Source organism: Hoplias malabaricus, chromosome 3 (assembly GCF_029633855.1).
Source record: "Hoplias malabaricus isolate fHopMal1 chromosome 3, fHopMal1.hap1, whole genome shotgun sequence".
Lineage (NCBI taxonomy): Eukaryota > Metazoa > Chordata > Actinopteri > Characiformes > Erythrinidae > Hoplias > Hoplias malabaricus.
Genome location: NC_089802.1, coordinates 22918464 through 22942616, shown reverse-complemented (window position 1 = coordinate 22942616; position 24153 = coordinate 22918464). Strand labels below are relative to the sequence as shown.

General features: G+C 36.1%; 1 protein-coding gene across 3 annotated transcripts in view; it reads left to right on the top strand.

Moving 5' to 3' along the window:
* The window catches only part of snx29 (sorting nexin 29), a 160006-nt gene that overhangs the window by 48615 nt on the left and 87238 nt on the right, over positions 1-24153 (top strand). For all 3 annotated transcript variants that reach the window (XM_066664497.1, XM_066664499.1, XM_066664498.1), the window contains exon 14: positions 2049-2134. In XM_066664497.1, coding sequence (XP_066520594.1) covers positions 2049-2134 — 86 coding nt within the window. The remainder of the gene's footprint in view (positions 1-2048; positions 2135-24153) is intronic.

Here is a 24153-nt window from a genome sequence, read left to right as displayed (position 1 = left end):
ACACTGTTCTTAAGGCCCCCAGCCCGTCTGATTGGAAGCATCTGACTTGTGTAATAACTTTCTGCACTTTTTTATTGATAAGATGTTACTGCAAGAGCTCTTATCACAGCTTCTGCTTTTGACCCCTCTGACTCTGCCCCTTTGCCTGGCTGTGTTTGTTAGGTCTGAGCCGGTGACTCTGTTGCACTTGGAGGATGTGGTGAGCCATTTAAATCCCTCAGGTCTTCCTTGTGATGTTTTGCCTCCTCACTTTCTCAGAGATTTTTCATAGTATAGGGCAGCAGGTTCTGGTCATTATTAACAGCAGTCTGTCTTCTGGTGTTGTTGCTGTAAGATTTAAACATGCTGTAATACAACCCTTACTCAAGAAATCTGGCCTCAACTATTTGGTATTGGCTAATTATAGGCCTATTTCCAAGCTGCCTTTTATTTCAAAAATCTTGGAGAAAGTTGTTTATGCTCGACTGAAGTTATTTTTGGATTAGCATAATATACTGGAGGTTTTTCAGACTGGTTTTAAAACCCTGCATAGTACAGAGTCAGCGTTGCTCAGGGTTTTCAATGACATCCTCCTGGCCAATGATTCTGGGGACTATGCAATTCTTGTCCTGCTGGATCTGGACACTGCTGGAACTGCTAATTTTTTATCTGAATTTCTTAACCTTGAATAATAACAGTGAAAAAAGATTCTTGAAAATTCACGTGTTCTATTAAAGAGCAATTATATTCAGATGCATAATTTCGAAGCAAAATATTCAGAGGTGTAAATCTGAAGACTTAAATTCAAAAGCAGCAAAATTCAGATGCATAATTTCAGTGCAAAAAAATTCAGTGCTACAATTTCAAAGGTGGTAATATTTAAAAGTCTGATGAGACAGATTTGCTTCCATAGTATCTGACGGGCAAAACTTTGTGTGAGTTTTGCTGGCTCCGAATCCTACTCAGCTCCCCTATCATATGGGGTTCCACAGGGCTCAATTTTAGGACTCATCCTTTTCTCACTTTATCTGCTCCCACTGGGCTCTATCTTGAGAAAACATGGCATTGCATTCCATTGTTACGCTGATGACAGCCAGATATATTTCCCTTTGAAGAAGAAAGATACTTTCTCAATTACACCAATTTTGTTATGTCTTAATGACATTAAATACTGGATGGCCTTACATTTTTTACATTAATTGAAAAGAAAACAGAAGTGATGGTGTTTGGTCCAAGTGGTCCCTGGGAAGCCCCTCCGGTTGGTTTGGGCCCCTTGATTTTGTATATGAAGCCAAAAATCTTAAACTTGGGTTTTAAGATGGACAGTAATTTTAAATAGGACCGCCAAATTGGCACAGTTTTTTCCACCTGAGGCAGCTGGCAAAAGTGAAGTCAATTCTTGCACATGAGCACTTTCAAACAGTAATCGATGCCTTCATCACATCCCAGCTGGATTACTGCAATACACTCTATTTTGGAGTCAGCCAGTCCTCCCTCAAATGTCTCCAATTGGTAAATGCTGCTGCCCAACTTTTAACGGGATCGTGTAAGATTGTTTGTGTATATATATATATATATATATATATATGTGTATATATATATATATATATATATATATATATATATATATATATATATATATATATATATATATATATATATATATATATATATATATAAAGTGCTCTATAAATAACGTTGAGTTGACATAAATTGTTACACAGTTCTCGCGAGAGAGTCTTGCCCATCTCCAAAAGTTACTTAGTGCACATTCTACAGTGTTAAGCTTGGAGTAGCAAAGCAAGAGATTTATTTTCCCTACTAAATTTCAGTGGAATATGACAGTGATGTTAAAACTGAAATTTCAGTATAAAAAGGTTAGATAGTGTTGTTTTAAGCAAGTGTGATATATATATAAAAACAGATTTTATGTGCTCATATTCTTAACATAAAGTAATTGGGGTATATGGATTTAGCCTTTTTGAATTTAGCATTTTTAAAATTAATATTTAACACTGATTACCCATTTTGATTGTACTAGTGTCCATGGTTGATTTTTTTTTTTACAGAGAAAATGAGGTGTTAAAAGTCCAGCTGAAGAAGTATGTGGGTGCTGTCCAAATGCTGAAAAGAGAAGGCAACTCAAACATCGACTGTAAGTCACACTGTTTCATAGCAAATAGAAGCTATAAAATGTGATTTGAAACAAGTGTAGCTCCTGCAAATGTCATTCGCAGCCAGTCAGATAAGTTAAGAAATCAAATTAATTTTTCATTAGCCTACTTTCTAACTTTTTCTTGCATGTTTTTACATATAGTTTCTGAGGACAGGCACCCTCACAAAATGGTTTAGTCTGCCTTCACCTGGCTTTTTAACTAGGCACATTTAACTTGGAGTTCATTCTGCAGAAGCAGCAATGTGCATTGTATCCATGCTATGAAAGATGATGCCCAAGAAAGCTAAATCCAGTTTTCAGAAAAGAAAAGAGAGGCAGGAAAGAGATGCAAAAGAAATTAGGGAAAGACAACTGCTAACAAACTTCATTCTCAACAAATGTAAACCCAAATGTGAAAGCAAATAGCCTACATTAAAATCCTGTGGATATAAAACTCATCAATACCACCGTGATTGTCCGTACTTAAACTGCATATAAATTCTAACTCTATATAAATTCTATATAAATTTTTGTTTGCATAGACGCAAACATGCTCAATTTTCATGCAGGCCTATGATGTTAGGATACCTTTTGTAGCATTTACTGTTATACTGTTTAATCATTCTGGTTGAGGGGTGCCCATGGGCACTGCTTGTGCATAGGGCCCAGAATTTGGTGCTATGCCCCCGGACTGATGGAACAAAGTATTTTCTTCATTTACTGTGTACACTGAATATTTAAGAAGTTTTAAAGAAGCAATACAGTTATAAATTTAAAATAGTTTTAAATCTGACCTCATTTGTTAATAAATTATTCAAAAGTGCGCTGTAAATTTTCCCTGGATCACAAACATGAAGAAATTGATATCAACAAAAACAGAAAACTCTTGAAAATATTTTTATATGATTATTGGGCTCAGTGTCTCATAAGAATGAGCTCATTTTGACATAATCTCCCTGTGATTAAGTTTAATATTAATATTTTCAGGACCTTGGACTCTTTCCTAAAGTGCATCATAAAACACTATACAGTTTATTACAGATATTTATCTACTTCAAAATATACTTTTAATTTAGCCAAGGATGACTGCATACATCCTACAATGTTAGTCAAGTTTATTTCATTAAAACACAAGTTCCAAACTCAGTATAGTCGTATCTCCAAATTGATTTATGCTTCTAATAACACAGAAGGAAATGGAAATATCTCACAGATATAGAAATACAAACTTGCTGTGTGTATTTGCTCCCAGAGGGTATGAGCCATAGAAGAGCCCTAGTTAAAAGCCTTATAATGAGCCTTTATCCAGCCACGTGCGCTTGCCACAGAGGCCCCCCGGCAGACTGTAGACAACAGACTCCACTCGTAGTGGAAATTTCCCAGTTTTGCCCAGATGTACCCCATGTGTTTTCTTTGCTGTGTTCTTGCAAAGCCCTAAATTCTGTCTCTTTGTTTCTCCCCTCAAGCACCAACGATGCATTATGGTAACTCCTGCTTTGATGTGGAGTAGCAGCTGAAAAAAAAAAATAAAAAAATAATAGGAAACACAAAATTGATATACAAGCAAGCCGCCTTTGAACATCCTCTCAGAAAGCTCACATCAGGTGAAGCTTTTTTTTTTTTTTTTTTTTTTTTTACATATTTTTTTTAAAAACCCTGCCATGCAAAACAATCTATTATTTTTCAAACTTTAGCTCTCTCGTTCAGGCATATTTCAGTGTTCATTTACTCATGATCACACCATTTTAGAGTGGCATAGTCTGTAAAAGCTGCTTCTCAGTGTTTTCACCTGAGGGAGAATGAACTGATTAGTTCCTAAAGATCTGAGAGCTCTGCTTTGCTCATATTGTTGTAGCAGACATTTTTTATAGACCAGTTACGGCAACTTAAAGTCTATTTTGTAACAAACTAGTATCCAGTGTAAAGATTTAAGAACAGGGATGATGTGTTCTCTTCTGTCATCTGCATTTTAAATTGGCTGAAGCTGTTTAATGGTCTTTTTTGAATGTCCAGTTAAGAGTCAATCCTGCAAGAAATTAAAGCATGGATACGTTTCTCCAGGTCTAGTCAGAAAAGCTTAAATGCTGATCTAGTAGCTTCTTTAACATGACTACTAAAACTGAGATCTGAGTCCATATACACCAAAGTTTTGAGCTAGTTCTTTCAATTTGAGAGCTCTCGATTTCACATATGCAGCCAGTCTCTCCCTCTCACTGCTGTTCCCAAATAGAATAATTTCTTGCAAGTATAAACTGAAACATTTTATTCCTGAGGGTCCAACCTGTTTTATGAGTTTGTCTATAAGAATTTTATGGCCAGTGGTGTCAAATACAGAACTGAGATTAAGAAGAAATAGAACATATACTTTTACAGAGATACAGGGTAATGTAATTACCATTTAGTATCATTACTGTCATAAATACTGTTAATGTCTTAACTAATTATTAATTGATACTAGTTTAGAAGTTAAGCATTATTTTTTTTTAAATGTCTCAAACATCAGTATTACTTACAACAATCTTTAGTGTTATCAAATCAAATTTATTTATATAGCGCTTTTCACAACTGATGTTGTCACAAAGCAGCTTCACAGAATTCCAGTAAGACAAAGATTTGACATGAAATGTAAAAACAAATGTAAAACCCTCAAGTGAGCAAGCCAGGGGCGACAGTGGCAAGGAAAAACTCCCCCAGCTGAGGAAGAAACCTTGGGAGGAACCAAGGCTCACAAGGGGTGACCCATCCTCCTCTGGTCAATCTACTGGTGATGATAGTTAGTAGTCCATGAGAACTTCAGTGTAGGGACAGCTTCAAGGCACTTGGTGGTTGTTGGAGCGTGGGCAGCTGGTCTGAAGCGTGGAGGAGGGTCTCGACAGTCATCCATCAGTGTCCAGACAGACAGGTGGGCAGTTGTTTACTCGGAAAGATGTAAAGGGATGGAATTAGTTTTGAACTGTTTTGTGTTTGTAAAGTAGAAAATATGAAAATTTCCAGAGTGTGGCTAATGACTCTGGCAGATCTGACTATGACAGCTTTAACTAAAAGGAGAGAACCAGGAGGACACACAGACACGGGAGCATCCTGAAACACTGGCATCCCTCCGCTCCACCGTCAACAAACCTGAGTGATCGCGAGAAGCGGCGGGACGACAGCACCAGCGTCTCAGTTTACTATAATTCCCTGTGTCCATGGACCCCCCGGATCTGCCGCCTTTATCTATTCATCATTCCAGAGTCTGGGGGCTTTATAAGAAAAGGCTCTTCCCCCAGCTGAGGCCTTCTGAATTCTGGGAACAATTAAAAATCCAGTATTCTGTGATCTGAGTAAACGTGGAGGCTCATAATAGGAAATTGTATCTTGAAGATATTCAGGAGCAAGCCCATGTAGAGCTTTATATGTTAATAACAAAATTTTGTAGTCAATGCGGAATTTAACAGGCAGCCAATGAAGTGATGATAAAACTGGGCTGATATGTTCAAATTTTCTAGTTTTAGTGAGGACCCTAGCTGCAGCATTTTGACCTAGTTGAAGTTTTCTTAAATTGCTACTGGTGCATCCTGACAGTAGTGCGTTACAGTAGTCAAGCCTTGAAGTAATAAAGGCATGTACTAAAGTTTCTGCGTCCTGAAGGGATAAGGCATTTCTAATCTTAGCAATATTGCGAAGATGTAAAAAAGCTGTCCTAGTGATACTACCTATGTGTTGATCAAATGATAAATCCGGGTCAATTATGACACCAAGATTTTTTGCTGCTGAACCAGGTTTAACTGGAAAGTCAGCTAGATTTAAAATTAAATATGATAATTTACTTCTTGCCACTTTTGGACCCAAAAGCAGGACCTCTGTTTTGTTGCTGTTTAGAAGGAGGAAGTTACGCAACATCCAGCCTTTCACGTCTTTTACACAGTCCTCACAGTCCTCTATTTTCTTTAATCTGTGTTTGTCATCGGGCTTGGCTGAAATATACAATTGTGTGTCGTCTGCGTAACAGTGAAAGTTAATGTTATTAATGGGTTATTAAAAATAGTTAGTGTTATTAAATGGTTAAGTAATCTCTCAGTTAATATTTATCTAATGAGAGAAATAAAAACAGGCAACAGGAAATGAGCAGGAAACACTAAGATCTGTAGGGCAGGTGTCCACTTCTCTGTTCTCCTGAGGATGTGCTGTTGATGTGTGCTCAGACTCCATGGCCTTCATATAAATGCTTGCTTTTTTGTCTTTGTTTAATATACATTATGTTTAATATTATATAAATATACCTCAATATGGCAATGACCCAAACAAAGAATGGTCTGTGTCAAATGTGTAGTGTTGCCTCCTGACCAAGACACGGCACAAGTTTATGGCACTAATCTGACATAGTGAATGTTGTGAAAGACAAAAATATCATGTAGTCTGATCCCGGCATTAGTGTTTCCTGCTTTAATACATTCACTAATAATTCAAGAATGACTTGTTAATGAGCTGAGTACATTAATTATGGAAACACTAAATAGTGGGAGATGTTTCAATTAGTTAAGTCTTAACTAAGACATTGCTTAACATTTTAACAACAGTGAATTGTTTTTTGATTGTTGTAAGTATTGTTAATGTTTAATTACTAGTCATAAGTGCTGTTGGTTAATATACTTATGTAAAACAGGTTTTTATTTCTATCATAATTTAATGATTAACTGAGGTACTGAGATGAGTTTAATAACACTTATTATTGTTGTAAGTAATGTTAATGTTTAACTGAGACATTATTTAAAAACTGAATTAGGCTTAAAATCTTCACTAGTGTCAATTAATAATTAAGACACTACTTAACCATATGAAATGTGTATATATATATTTTACTTTTGCATCTGAAAAGCACAGTCAAAATCTAAATGAAAATGTGCTATGCCTTCATTTCACCTCTGACATTCATGCTTTATGAATTCACAAAATCACTGTGCACTAGCCTGGCTTGAAAAGCATCAATTATGTATCTGAATGTTTCAGATTCATTGCCTCCTAAGTTCTATTTCCCTCATTGTCTTTGTAGGGTTAGATGGTTTATGTTTTAGTGTTCTCCTTTCTGGCTGCTTAAGCTGTAGTAGATGAGATCTAGCAGGCATGTGGATTATTGTGTTTGCTTTGACTAATGTGGACCCCTGGAGAGTGTGTGAGAGACTGCTCTTTATTTAACTGAAAGTGTGTATGTGGGTATGGTGAAGAGGCAGTGAGAGGGCCAATTGGCCTACTGTCTAGGAGACTGCGTTCTCACCTGTTAAAATATGGTGTTAATGAACATTTTAATCATCGCCTGCAGGTTAAACAGCGAACCTGGCACCACTCTTGCCTCTGGTTTTTATCCATTATTTCTCTGGCAATGCCTTCCTGCAGATGGACTGGGTGATCAGGCTGATGGTTGAGAGCCCTTAGGATGAGCACCTGGATGGGCTCTCCACAATGATCTGGCTTCCGTCGCCTGTGGTTATTTTTCATCTCCTTCACTGTCAATCTTTCAACACCTCCACAGGTGCAGCTATGGCCAAGTCTCCATTCTGTCAGGTCCACACAACTCAGGACCTCCACTCACTTTACATCGGTCACAGTATGAAGGCAGCAGCACACTTGTGACGCTGGTACTGTTCTCTTAATTTTTGGATTGAGGGAAAGACAATGAGCAGGAGCAAGTGCATAAAAGGAATTACATTTTTCCATTGTATTACCCAACAAACCTTGTCAACGTATCCCCCAAATTATCAGCATAAGCACTGACTTTGTGCATGACTGAAGTAATTGATAACGCTCTGGTTGCTGAGAAAGATACAGAACTGGACCACGCCACCTGTCCGAACGCTCTGGCTGGCGAGTAAGATACATATGTGGCATATGCCACCTGCGTGAACACTCTGGCTGCGGAGTAAAATAACGGATCGGCCCGCTTGTGCCAATGAGAGAGAGAAAGAGAGATTAGTCAGCCTAGACTTGAAATCTGGTTTTGTATTAAAAAAATGTAAATTTTCTGCAAATTGGTTTGTAGAAAAAAAATGATAATTCCCATATACTCAGAATATTATTATGTTTATCACGATAACAGTAACATTGTATCATCATATTGTCCTCTCTCATATATGATAAGCAGGGGCATCGTAGTTAAGCGTAGTTGGGTGGTGGAGGTGGGAATAGAATAAAAATAAATTTTAAATATTTAAATTTTTCTTTAAATATTAATATTAATATTTAAATATAGCACAAATTTACACAAATGTAAATTAAATGTTTTGGGTAAATAAATTGGCTGATTGATGGATTGAATTTTGTGTCCTAGTCTATATATAGTGTCTGAGGACAGGCAACCTCACCCCTTGCACGAAATGGTTCAGTCCACCTTCTCCGGGCTTTTTAAATAGGCACATTTAACGTAGCATTCATTCTGCTGAAGCGGCACTGCACATTGTGTCCCTGCTATGGAAGATGGTGCCCAAGTAAGCTAAATCTGGTTTTCAGAAAAAAAAGAGAGAGGCAAGAAAGAGACATGAAAGAAATGATGGGAAGAAAACTGTTAACAAACTTTGTTCTCAACCAAATATGAAAGCAAATAACCTACATTAAATGAACTCCTGTGGTTAAATGCTTCAATATCACAATTGTCAGTGCCAAAAACTGCATGACACAAAGCCTTATCTGTAATCTGAGGTAAACTCTAAATACATTTTTGTTTGAATAGCCTACCACACCATTGCAAATGTATACTAATTTAAAGAATTAACATTTATAATTGAGCTATAACATAATTTGGCTAATATCCTTTCTTAGTAGGTTCAATTTTATAGGTTCATAAGGATAGGCTGTCAAGGTATTGGCAAAGCTAACTTGTGCAATGCATGACACAGCCTAACGTCATGGGGTTGTGGTTGAGGGAGGCCCATGGCCACTGCTTGTGCATAGGGCCCAGAATTTGGTGCTATGTCCCTGATGATGAGTGCTAATTGTGCTAATTGTAACAGAATACATTCTTTGAAGGGATGTCATTAAAAGACAATTAAATACTTTTGTTATAAGTATTTATATATGTAGAAAATACTAGTTTCATACTGAGGTCCTCTGATGGCTCTTGGCAGGTGAGCAGGCAAGTGCAATGCATGTAGAGAGCTATTGTTGCTGCTGTAATCAAAGAGCATCAGCTTGCATGTTCTGCCTTGTAATTGATTGATGTCACCTTGGTGACACTCATAGCCATGTGTTGCTTAAGGATATTGGAAATCTTTGTATCATAGTTGAATGTGGCAGGAATTGAGTATTGATATTGGGAACCGATGACACACTGCTCTATATTATCTCCAGCCTCTCTTCACCCTTACACTCTCTGCTTCTTTAATCAAAAATAGAAGTAGTTAAAGAGGGTGGGAGGGAAACAGAGTAGTGGGGTTGGTGATAATATAGAGGTGTGTGTCATTAGAAATTAAACTGGATTCCTGTTGAAGAATTATATGTTCAATAAAAGTGTTTACCTTTTTTAAGTGCTTTTATTTATAATGGTTTAGGGTGGGTAAAGGAGTATAATACCAGCTATCAAGGCTTACGAACTGTTATTATTATTCAACCCTTTTTCCCTCCCAAGTATGGCTTTGGTCTCAACATAATACAATTTGTTCATACTATCTGATTTTGTCATCATGTTAGGCACTGGGTATCTCCTGCTTAACATACAAAATGTTTTAGCATACTTTATTGTATTTCTTCTTTAATCTCTACCTGATCTTTACTCTCTGTGCATAGGAGCCACCATGTTGTGCACTTGCTCATCACTCCTAAACTCACAACTTAAACAAAACTGGGATGATTACATTAGTTTACTGTTTTTGTCAAAACATTTAGTTCATATGTACATATTAAAATTATAGAAATATAAGCAAGAAAACCTGACCTATTTATCCAACTCACGTTTGTAAAAAGCCTCCTGTTTCAGTACTGTCAGTATATATTCTCAAGCTGCAGTACAAATTCTCAAGTAGCACCACATTCCACAATATGTAATGCACTTTAGGATTATTATATAAACCTAAGCTATAATACTACCCCTAAACAAGGCACTAGTTTGCCAGAGATTGATGAAATATAAAAGTTTTAATAAATCGACATACATTGCTTTATAAATTCTTCTTGAATTTGTTGCCAACAAAAAACTCCAGCAAGAGCTGGATGTGTAACAATAAAAAAAACACTCTGCTGATCTATGAGAACTGGGATGAAGAGCTGTGTTCATTCCCAAAAAACAAAAATAACAATAAAAAACAATAAAATAATAAAGTAAATAGTGCCTAATGTTACCACCTGCGTTTTTGTGGTTTCCAAAGTACATGTTTCATGTTAGCGTTTTATGACATCACTGGCTACATTTCTTGGAGGAAGTGAATTTCCATAGTGCTCCTTCAACAAGCAACCTTTACTCTGATGTGCATATAGTGTTTCCTGGCACTTTCTCCCATACTCAAGTGACCAATCATGGTAAAATGCCTGGCTTTGATTAGGTGTGTGTACGTACTTTTGGTTTACAGAGGTGTCAATCACTTCTGACCATCCAGCTGAGACCTCTTTGCTTATTCCTACTCCCCCCATGTAATAGGAACCCTGGAGAATGTAAAAAGAACAAAGCATGCTCTGAATTTCCGAAGACTTTATGTTAAAACTCTCCATGGGTGTTAGGAGCTCAGGTAATTAATCTGGAAATTAAATGGTGTTTACTGTTGCGTGGCATGTGAGTGAGTATCATGTTTAACTAAAATTTTAGGAGATTTTCGCCGGTAAAAAATCTCCTAAATAGATTTGTGTATTAATTTGATGTAATCTCACAAAAAACCAATCCACAGGCTAATCTGTTATTATGCAGCGGATTTACCAATAAATTGTTATTAATTACTTATTAATTAATAGTTATTTATTGAATTCATTTTAATATGATTGATCCACTGAGTGGGTAACAGATGCAGCCTCATTTAAGAATGAGTTTGCAGTTACCCTGATTTAATAGTGGGGTCTTTGCTTAACATCTATGAGCAAATTCAACACACATAAACAGCACACCCGTATAATATATTATTTATATAAACAATAACATGGGTTGACTATTAAAGTTTCATAGGCTGGGCTAATTAGCAAACCAAAACCCTCAAAGACCTATAAATAATGTGTGATAATAAGGGATTAATATGTGGGGTGTGTTAAGAAAATGAAGGAATAAGAGGGTTGTAAAAATTTATCAATGAACTGAATTTGGCATTCACACTGAAAGCACAAATTGAGAGAGAGCCTTACTGTACACAATGGCGACTTCTCACAGCCGTTGTCTCCAAGCGAATGATCCGCTGGGCTCTCCAAACGTAGCGGGATTCTAGTGGTGAAAAGATTATTTCTCAGGCTTTTGGGGACACCGGATGTTCTCGTTTTGGGCTGGCTGTGGTTTTCACTCTGAGCAGCAGATTCAATGGCTCTGTGAAGCTTTTGTTCGTGGATGAATGCAAACTGTCTGTGGTTCTATAGCTTCTGGTCTATAAAAACTAAATTTCAGACGTGTCAAATTGTTTGGCCAAACCAAATTTACCAGCCTTTGATTAGTTCTAGCATGGAAGCTTTTGTTGAGCAGCAAAGAAAAATAAATAAAACAAAGAACAATTAACTCAAAAGTACTATTTCTTTGGATAGAAGATTCAGTATTTAAAATGGAGTCAGTTCTTTCGAAGATTTTCCTTATGTGGATTCAAGCTTCTCTGAGAGGAGTGAGTTGCCTTATGTCGCTTTTCCACTGCATGGGTCTGGCTCTAATTGACTCGACGCTACACGGCTCGGCACACTTTACGCCACATCGCTTTTCCACTGCCAGGGTTCCCCTGCAAAATGGACCTGGTGACATTGCAAAACCCCATCTCTAACAAGAATCGCTGGATTTTCAAAACCACAACAATGCCAGCGGAAAGGTTAGGCACTGTTTATTCATCATGTAATCGCGTGTTGTTTTTGTTTTTGGACTGAACACGGCCCTGCGCTCAGTTCTCACAGATAATTTTTAATTGTTGTGCGTTCTGCTTTCACTAGAAATTTTCGTCGGCCACTGACCAAAGGAACATATAGGTACCAGACATACAGGTACCAGATTTGGCCAGTGGAAAAGCAAAAGAACTGTGCCGAGTCATGTAGGTTCTATGCAGTGGAAAAGTGCCATTAGTTCTCTGAAGTTGATTCTCAGTGCTGAGGCTGTTGCAGTTGCTGTTGACTCTGAACTGATTGAACTGAACTCAGAAAAGAACTGTTACTGAACATTCATTCTGTGCGCAAGTCTTTCAAGGGTCCCCTAGGGTCCCTCCCAATGGAGAAGCCTGCACTTTGATTGGATCCTGAGGGTTTGGCAGAGCAGCTGGTGATTGCCCCCAAGGGGTTCAGGGTGGAGCTTAGACCTAAGAACCCGCCCAGGAATCAGGACAAATATTCAGTCAGATAGCGTCCAGATAAATGAATTTGCTTATAAAGGAAGATATTGGGATAAAACTATTCCACAGTCCATTGCACATAGGCTTTAAACTGTTTTGTTTATATGCTAATACAGAGAAATATATGAAATAAAGAAAGGTTTATTTGTTTAGTACCATGTGTAACAGAGAGGACTTTTCAACTCATGTGGTTTCAGAATGAGATTCTCATGCTTTAGGTTACTGGCTGTGTTATCATCTTATAAAAAGCTAACATTTGTAAGTTATATACATTTAGTGTTTTTATTCATTTTTTCTGTGGGGAATTGTATGACTGGGCGGCACGGTGGCTTAGTGGTTAGCATGTTTGCCTCTCAGCGCTCTTCGGTTTCCTCTGACAGTCCAAAAAAAAAAAAAAAAACATGGAGGGTAGGTGAAATGGTTTCTGTAATAACTGTCCTGGTGTGTGAGTGAATGTGTGTGTGCCCAGATATATAAGCTATAATATAACAATAGTGTATCAATAGATAGATAGACAGAGTGTTGCCTGTAGACCCAAAAACAAAAATTGCACATTAATCTTTACAAATCTAGGTTGGGTTACATCAGGGACTCAAGAATGTAAGAAGGTTTGTAAGATTATACAACCTTGATTAAAAATGATTAATAATTATACAAAAGAAAAATGTACAGGAATTGTCGCAGGCGCAGGAACAAATGAAGTTGCGTGGTGTTGTGAGGGTGCAGTAGCTCCTTAAAACTTTATTCAGGGTCTTGACTTATGAATCGTATTTGGTGTTAATTTAATTGTCCTATGAAGTCTCAGTGTTTAGTTGTTATATCCATTCCATATTGAACATGGTAAAAGAGATTTCTTTGCTTTTTGATGTTGAAATTCCATGGTTCGACTCGATCAGAAAGACAGAAGGTGCCTTGATAAGTCTTTAGGTGGATATGGTGGCCTGCAGACTTCTTGGCTCCCCCCAGATGGTGAAATTATGTCAGGGTGTGAACTGGGAAGCTCTGTGTTCATAAATATAGATTAAAGTTTTATTCAAGGGATGGGGGAATGCCTCTCCTAGCCTTTAATCACTCTTGATCTTTAGGGAAAGCAGATGAGTGGCCTGACAGAAAAAAAGTCTGTTTTGTGGCCTTTGAATAAACAAGATATATAAGAAACTTGGGATGTCTGATTAACTAGAGAGAGATTTAATTTTGAGACTTCTCCTGAGTCCACTACAATTAACAGCACACACCTACTTTGAGATGCAAAATACTAATACCTACTACTTCAAACATCAGCAAGCTTTATTTTCAGGCAAGGTAAGCTGCTGGACACGCTTTGGGAATCATTAAACCTCTGCAATTTGAGATTCATGATGATCAGTAATACTAACCAGTCTGCCCTTCAGCTTTAACAAGCTTTTTGTAGCAGCTAGACCATAGCAGCCCAGAACATACTTTAAAAGGATTAAAACAAGCTGTTTCTAAAATAATTTTATGCTTTCTTTACTGAGCAAAATAACAAGTATGATACAGTTTTATAGAAAAACAGAAATCCACAAAGACAACTCAAAATATTTAAGCTGATTATTCAAGTACTAATGTTAAAACATTTTAATAAATCTTGTACTTAAGGACATTTTATAACTATCAGAATAATATTGACGATTAGTAGGTGGATTTGCTACTCCATGTGTCATTAGTCTGATTAGACACAGATTAGACACAGATCATATTTAGGCTTTTCAGTTTGTTTTTCATTAGGGCTAAAACGCAAGGAAATCATTCATCGTGCTTCTTTTTTATTGAATATAATCAGAACTGTTAAGTAAATATAAAATCAGAGCTGTACAGAGCCAAGTTAGCTTTCATGCATTGGAAAAACACCATACGTGAGTGCAGAAACAGTTACACTACTGTATGTGAGGAGTAGGGTAAATGGATTAGTATTTATGATCATTTTTGTTAATATACTGGCTTTTTCTAACACTTAATTGAAACTTGAAGCCAAGAGGATAGCACAGGGTAAATAGCTTGCCTAAATCATCATAACTTTGCCTCATAAAATGTTAATGCTTAAAGGCAACATTCACAATTTTAGATAAAATAATTTTTTATAAAATTAAGATATTTCCTTAAAATTAGGTAGCTGTCCAGTTGGTTTACTTGTTTGAAACTGATCTTAGCCTCGGTGTGTGTAAATCAAATCAAATTTATTCGTATAAAGCTTTTTCCAACTGATGTTGTCACAAAGCAGATTCACAGATTTCCAGTAAGACAAAGTTTTGACATGAAATGTAACAATGTAAAGAATGTCAAAATCTCCCAAGTGAGCAAGCCAAGGGCAAGATGAAACGACCATCTGGAAGTTTTTTCAAATGCTTAAAAGCATGAACTTAGATTATAAAATTACTCTATAGCTGCTCCATAGGTGGGTAATATTTATTTATTTATGCTGTAGATTGAACAGAATGCAGTTTCATGCAAGGGTGTGATTAATTAGGTATACAAATTATTTATGGTACTCTAGCTACAACCAAACCTTGTATTTTCAGTACAAAACTAATATAACAAAACATTTCTACCATGACTCCCTTCGCAGAAACCTGAACACACCATCCGCAGCACCCACTATAGCATCTGCTACCCTGACCCCCAGTGTAGCATTCATGCTGTACAAGAGATTAGGTGCTGATTGCAGGGGATTGAATCTTGTGGAGATACCTTACTAAAAATAAATAAATCGTAGTTTTAGTTATTCTTGTGTTAAAGCAGCACTGTGTTGAGCTGTGAACACGTATCCATCCCTTTTCTCATTATTTGGCAACCTCATAAACGTGTACTCCTCAAACAAGAACTTATGGTTTTATCGCAAGAATTGGGACAGTGCCACTACAGGATAATTTGCAAAATGGCGGTTTAAAAAATAAAAAAAATAAATAAATCACACCACTTTTCCAATTTCCCAATAGAAGGGGCAACATTTCAAACAAACTACACTGTGAGTTTAAAATCAGTGGTTACAAGACTAATTTTCTATAGGGATTTATTTTTTATATCCTCTTTTAAAAAGTACACTAGAAGTGTGCATTCTAATATGGTATGGGATCTTATTTCAAACATTAGTATATGTAAAAAAAAAAAAGATCTAAATCCATAAGTATTTTTATTGGCTGGAACTGGGATAATTTACATTGGAAACTGATCTTGTAAGATGTTCAGAACTACTATTAGATCTTGGTTGTAAATTAGTCAGTGATGAACAAGAATTATCATTGTAAATCTGAAAGTAAAATCTAATAGATTGAGTGTTTACATAATCCTGGAAAGTCATCGTATTAGTTTGTGTAAGAACAACACAGTGACGAGTCCAATAGGATTCAAAAAATGTGAATAAAGAGAAACTCCTAAATACTTAAGACTTTGTGACAGTTAATATCTGATGTGCAAAACAAATGGGCTGTGATGCAGATAAATCTCCTAAAATATTTATAGTTAAGTGATTCATTTCTAGCCACTCATGTAAACACTGAAAGTCAGCACAGAGTTTAGAGTTTATAACATCCAGATTTGGATAAGAAGGAAAAAAATCAGTGTCATCAACATACAGAAGACAATTTGAGTTTTTACAAATACAGATCCTTAATATACAAAACAAAAGCAATTGGCCTAAAATGCTTCCCTGAGAAACTCCCAAATGATATGCAATAGAAAAAAAAAGATTAAATGACCAAAGTTTATTCAACAAAATCTGACGATTCCCTTTATTAAAGACCTTATGAAAATTTATGAAAACAGCTCCAGTAATATTTCCCTTAAGTGAGGTACATATTTGTTCAGTAAAAATATAACATACAGACATATTTGATAGATTACAATGGAATCCACTTTGACAATCATTAAGATTTTATTTAAGATAATAATATAACTGATTCTAAAAAAAAATCTAATAATTTAGATATTACAGGAAGAATACACATTGGTCTATAGATTGAAATGAGAGTTGAATCCTCAGATTTAAATACAGTAATTAATGCTGTTTTCTAGTAGGAAGATTTGCCCTGAATATAAACATTTTTCAAATCTAAACCTTCCTGAGACCTTCCTGTTCTCTAGTGCCTTTGAGTAGCGCTGCACTTAGAATAAATCAGAGATATATATAGATGTAGATCTATTTATTTTATTTTTATTATTACTATTTTAATGAATGCCCTTTATTTTAATGCATTGTTATATTTGTCTTTTATATTTTAATTTGTTTTATTTGTATTTAAATAGCTTTTTAATAATTTAAAATTGTTTATATATGTATTCTATTTAAATAGCTTTTTATTTTTTAAATTTTTTTTTTTATCTTTTACATTTTTAATTCTTCTACTGTAATTTTTCTGTACTGCTCTGTAAAGCACTTTGAATTGCCACTGTGTGCAAAGGTGCTCTATAAATAAACTTGCATTGCTTCAATCCAGCTTCGTGATTCTCTGTTGTATGATGTGCTATGGGAATAAGTCTCTTTCAATATCTGAGTCTGGGGTTTGTTTTGTACACTCGACTGTAGCTTTGTTGCTTTCTTCCGTAGGCTCTCTTCATACGTTTTAACATTTTGTGAATGTGGTAAAGAGGTTAGTGGTGTTTGAGTCCTTTATGGGAATTGATTGGCAGCATAGCTTGCAAAGTACTCATTTCTGATCCATGTCAGGATTTTTTTATACCCAAACCATGTCCATGAGAAGTAGATCCTTCTTTATGTACGAGCTCTTCGCTTTGTGTTTGCTGGTTTGGATTCCTTGCTTGTTCAGGATTAGTCCGGTCTACGCTCCGTTCACTCTTCTACATGTTTGTGTGTGCTGCCTTAATGCGTTATCCAAAGAACAAAAAGACTGGCATAAATTGTGTGTTTTGAAATAGTAGATAGAGCATAATGTTAAACAATGGATATTTTTCTATCGTCACATGATATATGTCATCATTTCACAGAGACTGGCCGAGACTATATGATAATGATAATCAGAAAGCAGCACTGATGTCTGATTAATTTGTGTCAGAAATTTGTAAAATGTACTTTGTGAACACTTTGTGTTGTGTCAATTCTGCATACTTATATATTTTTACCTATGAAATATATTAAAGCTTGACCAGAGAATTTGTCTACCTGATCACCCCAACCTATGTCCTTTAGAAACTAAGTTTCTTTTCCTTTGTCACTGTTCACACAACTTAACTTTTCTGTAGAAAGTTTACTGTCCAATAGTGGCATGTGATTTTGAGGCATGTGGGCTGGGCCTATTTGCATGTTATTACCTAGGGCTAGCTTGATTCTCTGAGCTTCAGTAGCCTGTGCTTAGCTGGTCTGTAAAGCAGGGAAAATGTTAATGGGTGTCATAGGTGATGTGCTGATGGCCTCTGTAGACTTATTGTCAGCCTTCTCTAGAGAAATGTGCTAAATTACCCTATTGATAGATGTCCATGGTGGGGAAAATGCTCCTATTTGAGTCAGTGTCAGGCTGCTCCTCTTATAATAGAGTCATGATACTGAATCCTGCTGCCAGCCAAGATATGGACCCCTTCCAAAATGCCGAAATAGGAAGTGTCTAATTTAAAGTGGTTAATGGAATGCAGAAACAGTGATACTTTCTTCTCTCTGTTCACGTCTTTCTTTAATTCTCTATCAGTGACAGAGCACATTTCACTTGATATAAAGTGAAAAGCTTTTTCTTATAAGTTTTTCGAAAAGATGAATGAAGTAGTGGAAGACTTCAGAAGGAAGGCTGGGCCAGTTTGGTTTGCTGCAGAGTGCTCTACAAACACATGATTACATTTTTTTATTTTATTTTTTTTTTACCGCAGAAGATTGGTGGCATCAATAATTAATGTGAGCATTGTCTCTTCTGAGAAAAATTCCAACCATAGATTAAATGTGCTCAAACGGGATGTACAGAACCCAGAAGGAGCAGTGGATAAAAGTAACATTTATTTTGAGGGAACAATATACAATTTGTGCATACCTTTTTTGTGTTTGAGTATAATATTCTTTAAATCATGTGAATGTTGCCTTTATTTTGTGGGTCCATTTTGCTAATTTTGTGTCATAATTACAATGGTGTTCTCTTTTTTTTTTTTTTTCAGAACACGTGCCTGTTTTATTGCCAGAGCACCTAGTGACTTGTCCTAGAAGAGGCTTTTAGCCTGACTGAACTCAGTGACTGCCCTAATAAACTTGTTGAAATGCACATATGCGAAGAGGGTATCTGAGGGTATCAGGGAAAAGTGCATATACAGTGAGAACTTGCTGAGATGAAAGATAACATTAACTAAAGCAGTGACCAGATCTTTGTGGAGTTGGTCTAATTATAGGTATGAAGCTGACAAAATGAACAGTTTACAATGTTTTGGACTTTGTACAAAGACTTTAAACTTGACAAAGCTAAATAGGGGTGGAGTGGATCATTATGTTTATCGAGAACCTAAATTAATAATAACCAAAAAAAAACCCACAAATATTCAAATCTCAAAAATAATAACTGAATACCCCAAATGGGGAATATTGCTGAGTATTTGGGTCCAGCTCCTAGTATTCATACCCATTTTATGTAATAACATTCTTTGTGAGGGAGCTTTAAGAGGTGGATGTTTGTTTTTCATTCCCAACCGCTGTGTACAAATAAATTCGTCAAATTTCAACAGAGCAAACCAGTTAATGTTCAGAAAAATTGGGACATTTTAGAAAATATAAACAATACTCTGTGATCTGTAAATTTTCTTGAACCTTTATCTAACAGACAGAAATCCAAGGAAAAAAATTCCAATGATTTCTCTGAACAAATTGAATTTTACTTACAGAATAAATTTAAGTTGTTCTCTTAAAACATCTTTGTTCTTAGTTAATATATACTTCAAAGAATACACACTCCATATGTTCTGTTTTTACAATCAAAGTTTGACTGATAGAATTGGTTTGTATTTTTCTGTTTAGAAAAGTTTCTGCTTGTGAAAGTTTTCACAAATCTGAATTTTTTTAAATAAAAGAAAATCATACAAATGCCGATACTGATGTTTAGAACAGTAAAACCTTCCACTAATCAAAGTTTAACTGGTTTTCTTCCCTCTATATGGTCAATTTCTGAAGTTATATGCATTTAACTACATTAAAGTTTTAATTATGGAGGGTCCTGCCAGGAAAAAAAAATCAAGACTATACTTCTTAAAAAATGAACCTGATAACTTTGATCCATTGTTAATGTATTTATATTTAATTATTATTATTTTTATGTTCTAAACCAGATTGATCGTTAACTAACCTGAGAGTCACCACTCCCAGCTAATAAACCATAAACCTGTATCGTCTCCAAAGATGTTAAATTTCTCTGTGCACAGCTGTCTGTTAAATCCAGCAGCAGCGCAACATCAATTTACACAAATTATAGACCCTAAAAATTATATACTGCAATAATCCACATTAAGTAACTCTCTGACCACATGAGTAACAAAATAATTCAGCAGGAAAACACAAACACCCATCTCTGTCTCTCTCACTCTCAATCACACATTCACGAGTGATATTTATACTGGTCGTGCCCAGTTTCATGGGTTCAGTCGCACCTTCTGTCCCGCGTCATACATTTATAAACATGTGTTTACTGTTTGAATACAGTTTTAATTTAACATTAAAGGAAGCCAATGTGTCTTTGGCAGCACTTTTGCAGCTCATTCTTGTGTGTGTGAGCTGCCAGGCAAACTGACTGCTACTCCATCTCGCATAGGGAGAGCAGTGTCTCTTGCAGCTCCATCCCTGGAGAAGAGGAGCTACATAGAAAAAGACGTTTCTCCCGCAGCTCTATTTCTGGGAGCAGAATAACCAAGGGGAGAGAGCTGTCTCTCCTGCACATGGTCAGGCCCAGTTATCCAGCGAGTTGTGTTATTGATATATCAAGGCCGTCATTTTTATACTGCTGAATACTGCTGATGGAGCAAGACATGTACAGTTGTTTTACAGCATCGGGCATCGATCAAACAACAAGAATGTTTGACTCTGTGACATTATTTATGGATAGCCCCCTTATTATCATATAAGAGCAAGAAAAAAAATTGGAAATAAATTGATGCAAAAAATAAATAGTTATAGAAGTAAATTAGTAAATATTAAAATTAATAAATAACAAAAAACAAAAAAATAATTAAATAATAAAAATAAATATATAAAAATTGTATTTGTCAGGAGTGAGAGAATGTAAATTAAATACACATGCAGGAAAACAGACATTTTAATTTATGTAAAGTTGTATTATTTTCTCTGGGTTTTTAAAGTTTATTTTTATATTTGTTATTATTATTATGGAGGAAATAATTTTTTAGTTAGTCATTTATTAGTTAATTTATTTATTCTTAATTTTGGCAGGTTTGGTCCTCCATGTAACATATGAAGAAAGTTACTACTCCAACCTGTGTCCGCATGTCTGTTTCAGCTCACTCTACTAAATTTAGTATTTACACTTGTATGGTCTCTCTCTCTCTCGCTCTCTCTCTCTCTCACTCTCACTCTCTCCAAAAGAGTGGAGAAGAGCAGGCGGTATCCTTATCCCTAAGGAGAAAGGTGCTGTGGGTATAGAACAATTTTAGCCTATAAGTCTTAATGTGGAGGGAAAGGTTTTCTTTAGTGTGATAGCATAGAGACTTACAGCTTATTTGAAAGCAAACAAATTAATTGATCCATCAGTACAAAAGGCAGGGGTTTCTGGCTTTGCAGGATGTTTGGAACATAGCAGCATGATCTGGCAGCGCTAAATGATAGTGCAGTGCTAAATGATACCCACCAAGTTGTGGGAATAAAGGCTGAATTGTTGAAGGCTATTAATAGCATTGATAGATCATGTTTGCCAGGTAAGTTGAAATTGTGGTGTCTGCAGTTTGGCTTAATGCCTTTTATTAGATGGCCGTTGACAGTTTATGACATTTTGATCACAGAAGTAGAGAGGATGGAAAGGGTTACAAACGAGGCTCTAAGGAAGTGACTAGGGGTGCCACAGTGTTTAAGTAGTGTGGCATGGTATGGGAGGAACTGGAACTACCACTCAAGTTTAGTTGAGGAATTTGTCAGGATCGAAAGACGCAGTGGTTAATGCAGCAACGCCAGTCACAAAAGCAAGAAGTAAATGGAACCCACTAATGGCAGTGCAGGTAGCCAAGAGCTCATTAGAGCTAAGGGTTGTGATTGGCCAGGTGCAATGCAGAATAGTGGGCCTTCTGTCAGGTGATTCCTGGAAAGCATTTAGATTTATTCGTGATAAGGAAGATGAGGCACGGTGCACAACATCAGCATCACAGGCAAAATAAGGCAGTTGTGAAGGAGTTATGAGAGAGCTGAAATGTCTAGTCAGTGGTTGTGGATAAGGAGAATGTAGACTAGTTGGGGAAATGTACTGTACAGGTGCTTTTGTTGTGGTTGGTAATGTAGCACGTAAAGATCACATGGAACTGGTGGCACTGAGCATGCGTTAACTGTGCAAGTGGGGTACAGTCTTAGTCACCAGGGAGGCCAGGGTGGATTTACGATTGTTGATGGTTAAGGATAAGTTAGGACTGTAAAGCTAGCTTGGAGGTCCTCATGTGGTGGGCTCAATGCTTAACCGTAGATGTTAAGGGTAGCTGGTTGCTGAACAGATCATAAATGGCCAACCTTAGGGTAGAGCTGTAGGATCGGAACAACAGAAATTATGTGGCTGCAAGTAGGTAGAGTGTGGGGTGGGCCCTATGTGAAACTCTAATGATTGGTATAGGATATTTTACATCTTGTGTATGATTATAATTACTCTCTCTCTCTTTCTCTCTTTATGGCAGAGAATGTGAAGCAAAATAATTGGTAACAATTTATTTTTCAAAGTTTAACTGTTTGATAAGCATGCCATGTTATAGACATTCTTCTTAGAAATGCAAGCACACATAGATTTTAATGCAAACTAGTCTCTGGATGTTTACATCACATGGACATGTGATATGAAGTCCACCTATGGGAGGGTTTGCTTTTTCACGGTAAGGTCCTACATATGTTTGTCATGTTTGGTTTCAATTGGGCTTTATTTGTTTACATTACGCCTGAAAATGTATAAAGCTCCTCCCACTTTGTTAAACACTGTGCAGAATATACAATTAATCTAACTGCTTTTCGATACAATTCACTACACTACACATTCGCTGATATGTTTTTTTTTATTGATTTGTACCCCTAGTGGCTATCATATCAAATTTTTAAAAATGTTTTTAATGTCATTTGAGCAATGTAAATAAACATGTAATTATTGGAAATGTATTTAAAATTTTGCTTGAGTAAAAGAAAACATGGGCATGAATTGCAAATCGAATATGATGTTTGGTGTTTCCAATTTGGCTTCTTGAATATGAGAAGGAAACTACACCACTATTTGTAAATTTGAGTTATATGTTAAATTACGCCATGCCGCATAGGAACATTCCAAAGGAATTTCTATTGTTTAATAGGTTTTCCCAGAACAGATGTTTTCTTGCTTCATGTCTTTTTAATAACTGATGTATTCTTAATCAAATCATTGCATGTATATGTAAACTATGGGCTGTAACAAAACCTTTAATGTTTGTTTTAATAATGAATGGATTTGGGCGGCTTTTACTTTTGCTACAACATGGCTGAGCCTAATCAGTCATTCCTAGTCTTTCTGTCAAAGCTGTTAACACAATAACAAAATAGCAATTAGACTGACTTTTGAAAAATGGCGGTAAATTATGGTGCCTACAACATGGATGCTCAGTGACTCAAAGTAGCTTCTCACTGATGATAATAGTGGGAGCCCCATCATTGTTCTACACATTTGTATATTTATTTAAGGTGTAGACATTCTTATCACTTAACTGTTGATAACATAATTAGAAAGCAGAGTGTAGCTAACCAGCATTTATATTTTTATGTATACAGCAGGGCCGTCACTAGAGATTAATTATTAGTGGGGGCTAAGCTTTCACCAGTCGGGTCTAGGTGTAATTGCCTCATAGCAGCAAATTTCTTTGAGAAGGCACAGAATAAGCAATCCCATAATATTACTCAAAGTGGTGGGTCACAAATATGCTCAAATACTGAGAATACAGACTAATGCAATCAATGTGCATTTGTTTATAGTTGTATTTCTATGTAACTTATGGAAGGAGTAGCTAATTGATCCCTCTCTATTACTGGGTGTGTTTGTTCCCTCTCTTCCTCTGGATTTTCCAACTCTGTTTTCCCTTGCTGTCTCTGTCATACAGCTTGCATGTGGCCCCTTTTCTCTGTCTGGCTCTTGTTCTGCATGACACTAAGATGATTTTAAAGATTAAATCTGAAGTCTTTTTCATTCTTGCTAAATCAACTACTTAATGTGTTTCTAAGATAAGGAAAAAGAATAATGAAAAATGACATTTAATGTATCAGTTTGTCTAGCATGAGTAATAGGCCATATATAATCAATTTCACATTTTTTTTTTAAATACTAACCTCAATCAAACCTGCTTCTTCATTCAAGTCAAGGTTGGTCTCCTCTGTTTATTTTCTCTCACTGCTTTCCTGCTTGAGTAATC